The following is a 15575-nucleotide window of genomic DNA, read 5'->3' as shown; positions in this document are numbered from 1 at the left end:
GGGGGACAGAGGATCTGAATTGGGCTCTGTACCGTCAGCACAGAGCCCGACGCGGGGCTCGAACTCACAGACCACGAGATCATGACCTGAGCCGACGTTGCGTGCTTAACCGACTGAGCCACCCAGGCGCCCCGGGAACTTACAAAATAAAGTCAAATGCTGTTGCTGGTTTTAGCTACGAAAAGCCGAGGCTCGAAATCGGTTCCTAAACCCAGTATCATTAAGCAGATGTCGAAGACAGCCGTGCTAGAATTTCATTAATGAACATCGGACTGTCAGAGAGATCATGAAGTGAATTTTTCCTCCTCTGCCTTCTGCTCCTTCTGGCTGTGAAGCCTCAGGGAGGAAATTCTGATATATTCCTTCTCAATGGAGGGGAGGTGGCCCAGAGGCCCTGGAAAAGGGTCACTTTCCAACCAATCACGGGTCACTTCCTCCCTGAGGCGCTCCACCCACAGACCGTTCCTTGCCAGAGGCTATTTATGCAAAGTCCGGGGTGTTTTGCCCACTTTTCGTCCTGTGCCACACAGAGCCAGTCACCTGGCCACCAGCCTGGTGGTGATGTGTGCAAAGCAGCTTGATGTCTGTCCTGAGCCTGAAAACCTGTTCCTCCTCCCCCAGTGTCCCCATCTCTGTAAATGGCACTACCATCTGCCCAACGGCTCAGCCAAAACCTCTGAGTGATTCTCTGATTCTCGACGCTCCTTCCCTCCCCCTTGCAATCCGTCCACGAGCCCTGCCTGCTGACCCCCAAAACAGAACCCGCCCCACCTGCCACCGCCTCTCCAGAGCACCCACCGGCTCCCACCCGGACAACTGGTCTTCCTGATTCTGATCCGGTCCCCGGGCCACCGCCCCTCCACCCGCAGCCAGACCGAGCCACCGAGAACACGAATCACGCGTACTTGACCTGCTCAGAACAGCTCGGTGACTTTCCATCGGCCCTGGAAGAAAATCCAGACCTTCCCCCATCGTTCTCCCCCTCATTCCCCACGTCCTGCTACCCTCCTCTAAGTTCCTGGCCAGTCCACTCCTGCCACAGGGCTCTTACACTTGTCCTTTGGCCTGGGATGCTCCTCCCCCCAATTCCCATGCGACCACCTCCTTCTGGAGGTGCAGGTCTCACGAGTGCCCTTCATACAACTGCCTCCCCCGTCCCCCACCACCCCCATGCTAGAGGTGCTACCCCTCGCTGGGACCCTTGCTCCTGATCTGGTGTGGGAGAGACCCCGGTGGCCTATGGATGTAGGTTTCCCTTTCTTAAGAGGCTCTGATTTTAACCTTGAATGCACTGAGCTGGGAAAGACATTTGCTAGACGCTCTTGTAGCTAAACGTGCAAACGGTCCTCGCTTTGGCCTTCTAGATCAGTTCCGTGCCCAGTGATCCAGACCAGCGAGCTGACCTGGATGGGTTGCACCCACAATTGTCTTTACCCTCTGGCTTTGGGCTGGATTTGGCCAATGGGGGAGGGGGGCCCTGGTGGAAGATCAGCAGAAGCAGAAAGGGATGTTGGGGTATGGATGTCTCCAACACTCTCCGTGGGGTATCAAGAGGGGGATGGCTCCTGTTGGGGTGGGGGGGACTCTCTGTGTCCCAGTAACCATTTGCCCCCGCATCCCCTTGGCCTTGGGGTGGGAATGGCTGCAATGTTACTAAACAGATTTCCCCACACTTTAGCAAAATCTAGTTAAGCCCTGCTTGAATAATCCAAATTTGAGTGTGCCCCACATTTCTTGCTGAGATCATGTGGCTAATTAAATAAGTTCTGTCTGTGTTGTACGTGATGTCTGGAATGAGGTCCTTAAAGGGAGCCGACTTAACTCGAAGTCCATTCTTTTTACCCTTTTGCTTCCTCCTTCTCTGATGCCTGGAACGTGGCTCTGATAGATGGAGCTCCAGCAGCCTTTCGGAACCATGAGGTGACCTTAATAATGACAGAAAGCCACACAGCAAGCATGGCAGAACGGAAAGGTAGAGGAGCTTGGGTGCCTGATAGCCTTGAAGCCACCATGCCAGCCCTGGAATGCCAACTTCCAGATATTTCTATGTGAGTGAGAAGCAAAATTCTATCTTGCTTAAGCCCCTGTTATTTTATATTTTCTTTTATATGCAGCCAAACCTAATCCCAATATATTTAGCTTCCAGAATTTAAGTATCTCCCAAGTGCTGCTGAATTTAAAAAAAAAAAAAAAAAGGTCTTGCAGGAATGTGCTTGGCAAGTTGAACACCAGGGTGGGTCTAGATGAGCCTTTCTCCTCCCGAGATAACCTGCAGCCACATGTTTTTGTAACTCTGGTGAGAAATGCGAGAATGTCAGGGGTTGGTGTCTTAGAGAGGCCAGGCTGGGAGTTATGCTGATCTGCTGTCCGGAATCTGGGCACGCTGTCTCCTGGGCTTTCAGCCATTTGGCCCCTACAGAGTGCCCAAGCCTGAAATTTAGAATTGATTTCTGGAGATCAGTCTGCAGTACAGGGAGTGGTTTCCTCGTGTTCACAGATGGAAAGTGGATACAAGGGCCTGGCCAGAAACCCTCCCAAGCCTTTCTCTCAAAAGCCTGCCTCTCCCACAAGGCAGCCGTCGGGGCCGGGGGCGCCCCCGCAACTTTCCAGATCACAGACCCCCCTGGGAATCCGGTGAGGGTCTTGGAGCCAGTAGAGCACACACAGGCACGCAATCGACACACAATTCTGGCCCCCTCCCTGGTCGTCCCTCGCTCCCAGCCCTTCCGGACCTGGGCCTCTTCCCCGAACTCCTGACTCTGAACGCTGACTGCCTTGGACAGTTCCTCTTGATTTTTCACAGCCTCTGCCACTTACTAGGTCCCCCTGACCATCACTCTCCGCAGCTCTGTAAACAGAGACTCCCTCTTTGCAGTTGCTCAGGCCAAAACCTTGGAGTTATTCACGCCTCTTCTCTCCCACTCCACATCAGGCCCATCAGCACATCTTTTTATTTTTTTTAGTAATTTTTTAAAATTTTATTTATTTTGAGAAACAGAGCGGAGGAGGGGCAGAGAGAGAGAGGGAGAGAGAGAATCTCAGGCAGGCTCCGTGCTGTCAGTGCACAGCCTGACGCAGGACTTGAACTCACGAACCGTGAGATCATGACCTGAGCCGAAACCAAGAGTCGGATGCTTAACCCACGGAGCCACCGGGCGCCCCCTGTTAGAAATGTTTCTTTAAGTGTTTATTTTTGAGAGAGAGACAAAAAGACAGAGTGTGCGTGGGGGAGGGGCAGAGAGAGAGGGAGACACAGACTCGGAAGCAGGCTCCGGGCTCTGAGCTGTCAGCAAAGAGCCCAAAGCAGGGCTTGAACTCACAAACCAAGAGATCATGACCTGAGCCGAAGTCGGACGCTTAAGTGACTGAGCCACGCTTATCAGAGCACATCTTACCAGCACCACCTGATAACTAGATACAGCATCGACCCCCCTCCCCCCCACCTCTGGTCTGAGTGGCTATCGCCTCGTGCTTGGACTCCTGCAGTAGACTCCGCACTGGGCTCCCTGCCCTCACGACACCCCTTCGGCTTATAGACAGAGGGGTCATATTAACACGTAAGTCAGATAATGTCCCTCTTCTGCTCAGCATCCTCCATTGGTGTATCACTGACAAAGTCAAAATCCTCCCTCCCTCTGGTTCAAAGACCCTGCGTGGTCCACCCTTCCGCCATCACCCCATTACCTCTCAGAAATCGCCACTTCCTGGACGTTTGCTCACATTGCCCTGTTGTCCTGACCTCTTTGCGGCTCTGAGCCCGGCGGGACCCCTTTCTCCCTCAGGGCCTCTGTCCCCCCTGTTCCCTCTGCCTGGAATGCTCTTCCTGGGGGAACTCCCTTCACTGGCGTCCTCACCTTCTTTGCCCCAATGTCCGCTTCTCGGTACAGAAAATCATAACTCTCTTTCCTTCTCCTTGCTGCCTTCCGTTCCTTCCTTTATCCCTCCCACCGCTTTTCACTATCATGGGCACTATAGACTTCATCAATCTTTTTTATTAACGCTTGCACTAGTATGTAAGCTCCATAAGAGTAGAGATTTTGCCTATTTTGTTTGCTGCTGCATCCCCTTCAGCACATGGTAGGTGCTCAGTGAGTATCTGTTGAATGAATGAGTCTGGCCTGCCCTTTGAGCCAGCACCCTGCTTTGGAGAGAGCCCTGTGAGCGTGCCCTGGGCATTTCCTGAGCACGGGCTGTAGGGTTGGCACCTGCCTTCTCCTGGCACCAGCGCTTGGATTTTTCTCTAGGGAAGAATCACACCTAACTCCCTCTCCCAATCCTCACGGCTCACGTGGGGTTGGCCCCAGGCCTGACGCCAGGGATGTGCATGCGACCCAGGCCAGCCAGTCACTGCATTCCACGCACCCCTCCGATGGTTCGGGGTCGACCAGCTGTCCCGGAGAGTACCAGCCCCAAGATACTTCGTTTGGGGACGTTTATTGGTACCTGTGGGAGAAAGACCCTCTCTTTCTACAAGGATGGCTTGCTGTAACATTAATGCGGGTCTGGTGATGCCAGGTGGAAAGCTGGGTGGAGGGTGAAGCCAATTTGGAGGAGAGCTGAGTTTGCAGAGATGGATGGATAGATGAGAGCCAGACAGAGCTCTGGATCCAGCCATACCTGAAGCTCACAATACGCTTGGATTTTTTATTTACGTGAGTCAAATAAACTCCTTCTTTTTTTTGTATGGTCAGTCTAGTTGGAATTGGGGTTCTGTCACTCATCACTGAGAGAACCCAGACGACAGAAAGGGGTTGCGATACGTGTGTTTTTATATCCACTGGAACACCTGTTCCCATGGTATTTTACAGCCCTCCAACAGTATCACCTGGTTGCCTCTGTCACCCCAAACGGCACAATTCTGTTCGCACGGTCTGAAAACCAGTGATCTGAGGGGGCGCCTTGTTGCCACCCTGCGTGGACCCTCAGGAGATCAACAGTGGAAAATCAGTGCCAGGTTTTCTGGGGTGTGGGGGTCTGTCTCCGCAACCCTCGGGCACAAGAGCTCCCATATCAGTGGGGCTCCAACATGAAAAGCCTGTGACTCCCACCTGGCAAGTCCTTCCCTCTCCCAGCTGCCATCCGACTGGGTCAAGGAGAACGTCTCGGGCACGTGTCACTGCCCTCGCTCTTTGTAACAAAGACACGCCAGCCTTGTGGGAGGCCGACTCTTGCTGAAATGCAAAAACACTGCTGTTCTCACCGTGCCTGCTTCTGCAGTGACCTTTTATAAAAGACCACGGATCCTGGCTTTTCACTTACACTCATAATCGAAGGCTTCCTTTAAAAATAATATTTAAGCTTCAGAAAGCAAGTCCAGTTAGGTAAAATCTCAAATGACAGGACAGACGGGCCGGGGACGCTGCAAGTTTTCTCTTGCTCCGTGAGGACCGCGTCTCACTCATCGAGCCTGCCTGAGCCAGGAAGGCTCACCAACGGTTTGGCTGGATCGAATTAGACCAATAAGCCTCGGTAGGGTCTGTCAGTGCCACGGCCTATCTGACCGAACGACACGTGCAAACGAGACTGGCTTCTGTGTGCTTCTCCTTCTCTGCCAAGACCCCGCCGGTCTCCAAGGACCACCCAAACACAGGGGTTTTACCCACTTTGAAAGTGGATTGAGAACTGAGGCTACTTACTGACCACTGTGCCCGGGAACCAGTTCCCCTGGGCAGCCGGCACTTCTGAGTGACAGCTCGGGGAAGGGTGTCACATGCACGTGAGAAAAGAGAAAATGAACGTACAGCCTCCCCTCCCCCTGCCCCAACCTCGCAATCAGGACACAGGACGAGCCCCTCTTCTGTCTGGGTCCCGTAACGGTTCTCTCAACCAGACCCTAATTAGGATGGACGGCTGTTCTCCACCCGGGACTGGAAGGAAGCCTGGAATTAGCTCAGTCGAGAAGTCTTCAGCCCTGAGAACCGTCAGAACTGCCGCACGGATGAGCAGAAAATAGCAGATGATAAATTTTTTAGGACCACCCTCTGTGTGCCAGTTGTAGTAGACTGTGAGATAATGTGCTGGCCTTTTTGGGAACATGCATTATTGATCTGGGTCTGTCTAGTGGTTTATAAAAAGCCCACCATCCCTCTCCCCCCCCCCCCCCCCACCTTCCCATCCCTCACCTCCTGAGAGCCGCACAGCCTCCTTCAGAAGCCGGTTCTGCTGTGGGAGGGGTGGGGGCTCGAACGTGGAGGGAAGGTTTGCACCGATCTCTGCAGGGTGGTGCTGCTGGGTGGGAGCTGACAGACGCCAGCTCTAAATGCCCCGAATCCACTTCCTGGAATTTATCTTTCAGAAACGCTTGCTTGCGTGTGCGAAGGTGCATATAGAAAGACATTCCCAGCAATGATATTTGTGACAGTGAAAACCAACTAACACACACGCTGACAATCTAGAAGCCACTCAACAGCCATTCCAGGAGACTGGTTAAGTAGAGCAGTGGTTAAGACCAGGGGCTCTGGGCTTAGATCTTGTTTGGCCATGCTCTGGCAGCGTGGCTGTGACCTTGGATAAGTAACTCCATTTCCCTGTGCCCTAATCGCTCCCTCTGTAACCCCTGCTCTCCTCTCTTTTTTTTAAAATAGGCTTCACGCCCAGTGCAGAGCTCAACGTGAGTCTTGAACTCACGACTCTGAGATCAAGACCTGAGCTGAGATCAAGAGTCACCCAGGCAGCCCTGGTCCTTTTTTTTATATTTGCATATCCTCTTGGTTTCATTCAGGAGTCACAGATGTAAACTTATAATCACTTGGTGACACATAGCTTAGCTGGATCATGCTGCTACGGCAAAAACGTGTTGCTCCCAAAAGTGGCTGTTCAATCGCTCGCCTTGGTTCAGGCCCCAAATCTAGGAGGTGCCCTTGATCTTCCTCTTTTCCGTAGCCCCCACATTCAACCATCCACTGGTGCCTCATTGGTGCCGCTGCTCCCACCCTGGTCCACGCTCCCGTCATCACCTGCCCAATTCGTTCATGCCTCCGACTGGGGCTACCTGTCTCTGCTTTTGCTCTCGGCAAGCCAGTTTCAACGTAACAGCCAGCGGGATCCTGCTGGAATCTAAGTCCGCTCACGGCCCCCTGCTAAAGGCCCCCTAACGCATATCCATTTCACTGAGAAGAAAACTCTAAACCCTCGTCATGGCCACAAGGCCCCTCATGACCTGTTCTCAGTCGACTCCTGGCCTCCTCTCTTTCCACTTCTAGCCCGGCTCCCTCCAGCCCACAGGCTCTCTCCATCTGTCCGAACCCGCCAAGTTCATTGCTAACTAACATAGTGTCTTTGCCTCTGCTGTTCTCTTGACCTGGAATGCCCCTTCCCCTCTAGCTCCCAGCACGGTGCGCTGCACAGAGTGGATGCTTAATAAATTATCTGCTGAATGCATGAGTGAACGTTCCCGGAGTCTTGTACTCCCGGGCATGACTACTGTCGAGGGGCCCCATGAAGCAAGAGCATTGTGCTCTGAGATCCAGGTGCTGTCTGCAAAATTCCCCCAGAAACACAACTTGCGTCCTTATGGCCGTGACCTATGGACTCCCCATGGTTATCCAACACGTTTCCAGCTAAATGCTGCTGGAGAGATAGGGATTATACGTGTGAAATTGTCAATAAAAGTTCTGGGCTTTGATTGCTTCCTGGCTGCAAGTTCTTTTTGCCCTTGATAACCTCCCTGAGAAAAAATCTATACTTGTAAGATCATTAATACAAATCATTATAAGGAGCAGCTTGGATGGATATAAATCACCGCTTCTGGGGCGCCTGGGTGGCGCAGTCGGTTAAGCGTCCGACTTCAGCCAGGTCACGATCTCGCGGTCCGTGAGTTCGAGCCCCGCGTCGGGCTCTGGGCTGACGGCTCGGAGCCTGGAGCCTGTTTCCGATTCTGTGTCTCCCTCTCTCTCTGCCCCTCCCCCATTCATGCTCTGTCTCTCTCTGTCCCAAAAATAAATAAACGTTGAAAAAAAAAAATAAATCACCGCTTCTTAGCAGTTAAAAAGACTCGTGTGTGCTTTTAATAATGGATCCAGTCACGCTTGAGACTTCACATTCTTAGGTTTGGCTGCAGAGGCTTTAAATTTGTTGCCGCCAGTAACACTCCAACGTCCTTTGCCAGTGGATAGAGGCTAAAAGCCCACCCCTCACCTGGCCAACCACTGGCACTCTTGACCGCAACCCGTGACAGCCTCCGAGATATGGCTCCAGCCTCTCTCTCCGGTCTCCGATTCCATCCCCCTGCCCCAAGCTCCAGCCCCATCTGGCTCCTCGCTCCTGCCTCAGGGCCTTTGCACATGCTGGCTCCCTTGCTTAAAAGTCTTGTCCCAGATCTTCACGATACATGGCGCTGATGGTTCGAAGGGAAATTACAGAAGCAAAATGCACAAGGATGTGTGCTGTCCAATACGGTAGCCACAAGCCACAGGTGGCTACCGAGCGCCCGAAAGGCGGCTAGTCCTAAATGAGACGCGCTCTTGCCGAGAAGTACACGCCAGATTTCAGAGACAACATAAAAACTGTAAACGATCTCATCGACGACTTTCTGTATTGACTACACGTTGAGATGATTATCATTCGGACAGACGAGGTTAAACAGAAGGTGTGATTAATTCCACCTGTTTTTAAAACTTCAAAAAAAGTGGAGCCACTAGAAAACTTTAAAATCATTTGTCATTTGCATTCGTGGCTCGCATTATATTTCTCTAGGGCAGTTCTGTATAGGGTTTACTGGTGGAGAAACGGAACCCCCAAATCAGTGAATTCGGGGGAGGGGGGGCGGGTGGAGAAGACACAAGCTAGGGAGAAAGAAGGTTCACCCTGGGAAAGCCCCCCAGAGGTGAGCTGGAAATATAGGTGGAGTTCCCCCCCCCGCCCCGTCCCCCAGGAGAGCAGAAGGTCCAGCTAGGCTGAATTGTGGATGGCTCACTCTTGGTGGCCTCACTTGTGAGGCTTCTCCTCGTGCAAGGAAACACGTGGTGGGCGAGAAAGGCCTCGTGCAAACGCATCGCCCGCTGCTCCGGTGGACCAGACGGGAGGGTTTACGCAGTGGGGCAAGGAGCGGCCGGGGGTGCTCGTGTGGGGGATAAAGGCGCTGAGGTTGTGAGCTCAAGGGGCCCTGGTCACACCTGGCCGTCGGTACAAGTGAACTAAACCCCGGCGAGGGTCCCTGTCCTCACCCGCTTTACCCGGAGCCAAAGCACTGCCAGGGGAGGGAGTCCCGACCAGAGTCGGCCAAGCTCATCCTCCGGAGGCACCATCTTTGCGAACAGGGTCGGGTCACTAGGAATAGCGTCCACCCTCCCTGGCCCCGGATGCCACCAAGGGACGCCGAGCCCACCCAAAGCTCGGGTTAAGATTAGAGGGGCAGGGCCCACGTGTGCACGTGTGGGCACACACACGTACACACACACACACACACTCCGGCTGGCTCCTTCTTCGTGTCAGTGTCAGCTCAAACATCACCCCCTCCGGGAGCCCCTCCAGGATTAATTACCGATCCGCAGCAGCTCCCGCCGCCCCATCCGGCTCGGCGCTCTCATTCCCCTCCCCTGCGCATTTCTCCCTTCTCGAGATTACTTTATGTGCGGTCTTGCGGCGGCGATTATCCGTGCCCCTCGCTCCACGAGAGTGGACGCAATGTGCCTGTCTTACCCATCACTGAAGTGCCAGGCCCTGCGAGACTGCCTGGCACACAGCAGGTTCTCAATAGCAGCTGGGGGAAAATCACGAACTGGTCTATACATCTCTTCTCCTTAAGACTTTTGGAGAAATCCAGCTGCCTTAGGGGTAAGTTGGAGACCCCTAACCCTGAGGCCCAAGCTGCAAATGCACACGTGTGGGTCAACCCCCCCCCCCCCCCACCCCCACCCCGTGACTTGGTCTTAATCCACTAGAAGTGAGCTCCACAGGTCTACACAGCCGACCTGCGTCAGGAGCCTCAGACCCAGGACAGGGACCCTGGGTAGGTGGTGCCCGCTGGCCAGCTGCTTACCGAGCTCCACGTCCTGGTCGTCCGTCAGCACCAGGATGATGTTGGGGCGGATGTTCCTGCGGTCCCTCTGGAACCTGCCTTTGAGGCGGTGGTGTGACAGGAAGGCCGAGCTTCCGCCCAGGAGAGAGAAGACGGCGGCGGAGAGCAGGCAAAGCAGGAGGCCGGGGGATGCCATCTTCCGCCTCGCTGGCCCGTCGCCTCTGGCGGGACGCAGGGGCCTGAAGTCGCGTCTTGTGGATTTGCTTCTTCTCCCTTCTTCCCGCTCTACTCACGGATCTAGAGTAGGAGAAGAATCAGGTCAGTCTTTACGTAAAGGCCGCCTGACGGCTGGGCTTGCATAATGATTTCTGGCACGGACCGCGAGGGCGTCTCTGATCAGGGGTGGCCACAGCCGAGAAAACCTAACTCGGAGAAAGTTACAGGCAGAGGATTCGCAATCCGCTCGGGCCACAGAGTGGCCGGACAGCCTTCTCTGACCGCTTCTGCAGACAGACCCCTCCCCCCCCCTCCCTGGACCAGCGATCCTCCGAATGTGCTGGTGGCGGCCCACGTCCAAGGTCGGATGACCAGCCGGCCCCCGAACCATCCGACCCGCTCGACAGACAGATCAGCCCCAGAGAAAGGAAAGGAAGGAGCCCAGTCTGGGGGAGCTGATATTTCTGGACGTCCCCTCTCCGCCGGCACCGGGGGGTCGAGGTGGGGAGAGGTGAGCCGGATGGAACCCCAGCTCTTGGGCGGCGTGTGGCCCAGGGAGGGATGTGCCGGTGTGGCACTGAACAACTCTGTGCGTCGCTCACCCTCCGGGTGTCCCCGCCTCCCCGCCCCGGCCAGCAAGGAACCTTGGTTTTCCCACGGATAGAATGGGGACACGAGGGCGTTACGGGAGCCCCAGCCAGTGGGGGTGGGTGTGAAGGCCCCCCGCAGACAGACCCCACAGCGGGGCAACTCATTCGCACTGGCTTTAAGTGGCAGAATAAACACGACAGAGGAGGATGTTGAGGGCTAAAAAGCCGTGGGGGAAGAGCCGTCAGTCGGCTGCGACCTCGGTCACCCCCGAACCCCGGGTCGGACGGGCTCCCCGGCGAACTGGGGGGAGAGAAGGCGGGACGGCGAATCTTGGCTCGCTCCTTGCTCGCTGTGGTCATTTTTCTACTGCTTGAGGAAATGAGCCTTCAAGTCCTTCCACATATAGACTTCTGGTCTCATTTATTTAAAACGAGAGAGAGCGAGAGCGAGAGAGCGAGCAGACCTGTCAGGAGGAAGCCAAGCTCACTGGAGGTGGGCTGCATGACCTTGAAGGACTGTTTGCCAGCCTCCCCTCCCCCGCCACCGCCGGCCCCAAGTCACAGCTCGGGGAACTCATCGAGGGCTCCGGTCCGCAGAAGGGGATGTGCCGCTACAACGCCCCTCGAAGAGGCCCCCCCACTTTCCCTCACGGCGCCCCCACCCTCCATTCTCTCCAGGACGGCCAGCAGGATCTTCCCAGGATGGAAAGCCCGTCTTGTCCCTCCGCAGGCCTGGCCCAGGCCGAGACCAGCAAGGGGCTCAGGGCGCAACACAGAGGGGACACTCACTCCACGTGGTGCCGGTGCAGGGCATTCCCCTTCGTCCCAGTTCTGTCCCTCACCTGCTCGGACTGTCCCTCAGCTTCTCTGCTCAAGGAATACAAGGCACACTCCATGCCAGGGCCCACAGGGGATCCAAGTGAACCAGCCCCAGCCTACCTCTCCTTAGTCCTGCCAATCACTCCCCAGCCCCACCGGCTTCTTTCTGTTGCTTGGACAACGCAAGCTTGCTCCTGCCCCAGGGCCTTTGCACTTACTCTTCCTCAAGCCTGGAAGAGCCCTCTCCCAGATTTTCTATGCTGGGCTCACTCTCCTCTGCTAAGTCTCGGCACAAACATCACCTCCTCAGAAAGGCCTGTCCTGACTGCCTTTATCTAATGTGGTGCCCCCACCTGAGACACCCTCTGTGTTTTATAACCCGTTTTATTCTCATAGTCCCTACTGCGACCTGCAATTATCTTATTTGCCCAGTTCTCCCCACTAAAGGGTCAGCTCCACGAGGGTAGCAAAGAGGCCTGTGTTATGCACAGCTTGGTCCCCAGCACCTAGGCTAAGCCTGGTACATAGTAGGTGCCAAATAAATATTCAGATGGCTAAAGGAAAGGAAATCTTGTCAAGGTCTTCTGAGTTCTGCAGAGGGAGGGATGTGGGGCTTGGCAGGGCCATGCGGTAACCCCGGTCTGGAGGCTCAGAAGCATTGCCGACCCCCCCACCCCGTCCCCCGGGAAGGGTCCCAGGGTGGGCTGCTCCCTCCCTTTGATCCATTTTCCACCCTGCTCTAGGCCCCAGGAAGCCACTCTGACCTCTGCAGACTGCACCTGCCTCGTCTCCTGCTTCCTGCTGGTTCTCGCCTCTGCTGGGAGGCTGCCGGGCAGGGGGAGGTAGGAAATCAGGCTCCTTATTCCCCTCTGCCCCCTCCCTGGCACCAGCGGTGTCCCAGGGCCTCTGTCTCTCTAGTCTGGCCACTGTTCCACTCGCCTCCAGTCCTGGGGGCACCTCTCCCTCCTCTCGCCCCTGCAGGCTGTGGGTAGCGCGGCTCCCCTCCCTTGCTGGCTCCTTCCGGGTGTTGCAAGATTCCTTGTTTGCTCTCTTAACCCAAACTGCCTCTGGAAGTGGTGCCTTCGATGGTCACTGCCCAGGGCAGGCTGAGAGCAGGAGCAGGTTCCACGGGGTGCTCCCCCCTCCCCGCCCCAGGGGCCTCCGACAGGCCATCTGTGCAGATCGGGGAGATGTGGATCACGTTCTCAGGGGAGCTGACCTGGGAACCGGGACTTTCACAGGACCCGAGGGCAAGAATCGGCTCCCGTCTCGAGACCTCTCGACAGCCGGAGCCACCGCATCAACTGTGTATTGAGTACCTGCCGTGTGCCACACGGCGGGATGGTTACGACACGGATGCTGGAGCCACTTGCTGAGGGACCCCGGGCAGATAGCACCTCTGCGCCTCGGCTTCCTCATCTATAAAATGGGTGCGAAGGACGAAACGGGTTAATACAGGGTGCTGAGCCTGCGGCCTGGCGCACGGAATTAACCAGAACACGTCACACAAAGTACACCTTCGCCGGACGATGATCGCTGTGGCCGTGGCTGGGCTGTGACGGGCACATTCCGCCTGCAGAACCTCCCCCGCTCCCAACAACCCCTAGTGCTGCCCCCACGTTACAGTTGAGAACTGAGCTTAATCACCGTCCTAAGGTTCCCCAGAGAGAAAACGGCAGAGACAGCCCCACCCCTGCTCCCCTGCCGGCTCAGCGCCCCCCCGCCCCCCTGCACATTTCCCAACCTCCTCTGTTCCAGTGCCAGAGCCCTCGTTCCTGCTACATCTGCACAACCCTTCCCCTGTGAAATGGCCTCATTTAAAAATAAAAACATGAATACATGTTTTTGAAAAAGCAGACTGTCTATCCCAGGGTCAACGGAAAACCGGCAGCCTTTTTCCATCAAACTAACTCACACAAAACGAAAGAAAGCAGACGCTTAACGCAGCCTCACGGCTTCTAGTTCCTTCCTAAGGCTCTGAGCCAAGCCCTGGGCCTGTCTGCTCTCCCCGCCCCTGCACACACTCTCTTTTTTAAGGGAGACCAGCAGGTGTTGGAAGGGGTCAAAGGGCATCAGCACCGTGCCAGACGTTCTGCTGGGGGTGGGGGGGAGCGTGAGGCTGGGAGAGGATTGAAAAAAAGCCACGCTCCGTCATCTCATCGGTCCCTGAGTTACCCCAAATCGTGGGGTGGTGCCCAAATCATGTTGTTTATCAGCCTGTGTCCCACCTGCCCCTGGAAATACACCAGGATGCTTTGCACTTAACCGATGTGCCAACCAGCCCCACGGCTTTGTCTGTGAAACGCACACTCCTGTTCCTTCAGACAGACATCAGGCCCTAAGATGACAGCGAGCGAATTTCCAAGGGAGGCCCCACAGGTGTCACGTATCAGAAACAACAACAGCAAATGCTTGCTGAGAGCCTGCGATGCTCCAGCCCCCGCGACACGTTCTACGTTTCCTCCGCATCTCCGCCCATCGATATTATACCCGTTTGATGGATGAGGAAGGTGAGGCACCGAGAGTTAAAAGTACTTTTCCATGGTCACGTGGTCAAAGCAGCGGCAGACACGGGCTCAAACGCAGCCTGGCTTGGCCGGGCTGCTCAACCAGAATCTCCTGGAAGCAGACTGCTGGGCCAGTTCGGGAGTCTCCCAGCCTCAGTTTCCTCACTTGCAAAACGCAGCAGGCGGTGGCCAGGTGTCCTCCGAGGGTCTTTTGGGCTCTGGGCCTGTGCCGTGGAGGGAGGTATGGAGCTGGGAGCTGCAGCCCGGATGGGGAGCCCCGGGTCGGAGGGTGGGCGGAGCTGGGAGACGCGGGTCAGCTGGACTCTGTTCCTGGCACCCAGGTTGGCTCTCTCATGCCCTCCCCCCCCAGCCCTGTTCCCAGGCAACTACAACCCGCCGGCCAGGATGCTCCCCCTCTGGATGGGAGGCAAAGATCTGCACCCAGAGACTTGAGAGTAACAGGAGCTAATTATTTCATCAGAAGGTCGATTTTCGATGAATTCCCCCAGCGCTGACTTCCCCTGGCTTTGTGCCAGCCTCTCTCTGGATGCTGAAGAAATCAATTAAAAATGACACAAGGGAACCTGCCTCCATTTTTTTCCTTCTTGGTAAAGAATTCAACGTGGCTGAACAGGAATCCGTATAGCACCAGCGGACTGACGTTCTGTCCGTCCCTCGGAGACTTCCTCTCACACCCACCAGCTCGCCGCCACGTCCATCTGGCTCCTTCTCTTCGTCCTGTGTCTTCTCGCCGACCTTGGCAAAGGCTTCCCAGCCCAGAAAGGCAGCTCCAGAAACGACTAACGTCCCAAGTGTTCAGCAACATCACTCCTGCTTCTAGATTTATCTGTTAATCTGCAGAGAGGAACAAGTCCCCGGGGGGGACCGATGACCCCCCCCCCCCCGGCCCCATGCACCATAGCTTCGGGGAGGCCCCCTGGATCTCACCCAGGCCCTGTCCAGAAAGACCCACATGGTACTCTTCCTGTGCGGATCCCCAAATTCAACGAGAGTAGCCGAGAGCAGCCTGGGAATGACCGGGCAGCTGTGGGGGTGGGAGAGGAGGAGGGGTGAAAGGGGACTGCGGGGTGTGGAGCGACGCCCTGTGTGCTGGGGCCACGTGGTCCAGACAGCCCGACCCCTAGGTCTCCCCTCATTTACCTTACAAATACGGATTTAGGGCCCTACCGTGTGCGAGGCACAGTGTCAGAGGGCAGGACAATCCTGCCTGGATTATAACAGCCTCCCATTGGTCTCCCTGTTTCTATTCTCTCCTCCTTCTATCAAGTACCCAGAGGATCCCGTTAAAACAAAACAGGACATCTCCCTCTACTGAAAAGCCTTCAAGGGCTCCCATCTCATGCAGAATAAAACCCCAAGCTACCCAAAAGGCCAACGAGCCCCTACAGTCTGTCCATCCCCTCTCTGACCTCATCTCCCAGTCTCCCCCTTGTCCACCCGGCCTTCAGCCACACGCCCCTCTGT

General features: G+C 55.7%; 1 protein-coding gene across 2 annotated transcripts in view; it reads right to left on the bottom strand.

The window, feature by feature from the left end:
• The window catches only part of SULF2 (sulfatase 2), a 122482-nt gene that overhangs the window by 82156 nt on the left and 24751 nt on the right, over nt 1-15575 (bottom strand). For both annotated transcript variants that reach the window (XM_043553743.1, XM_043553744.1), the window contains exon 2: nt 9980-10255. In XM_043553743.1, the coding sequence (XP_043409678.1) occupies nt 9980-10154 (175 nt within the window). In that variant the 5' untranslated portion in view covers nt 10155-10255. The remainder of the gene's footprint in view (nt 1-9979; nt 10256-15575) is intronic.

This window comes from Prionailurus bengalensis, chromosome A3, assembly GCF_016509475.1.
Source record: "Prionailurus bengalensis isolate Pbe53 chromosome A3, Fcat_Pben_1.1_paternal_pri, whole genome shotgun sequence".
Classification (NCBI taxonomy): Eukaryota; Metazoa; Chordata; class Mammalia; order Carnivora; family Felidae; genus Prionailurus; species Prionailurus bengalensis.
Note: the sequence above shows the minus strand (reverse complement) of the source record. Positions and strands in the feature narration are given on the sequence as shown.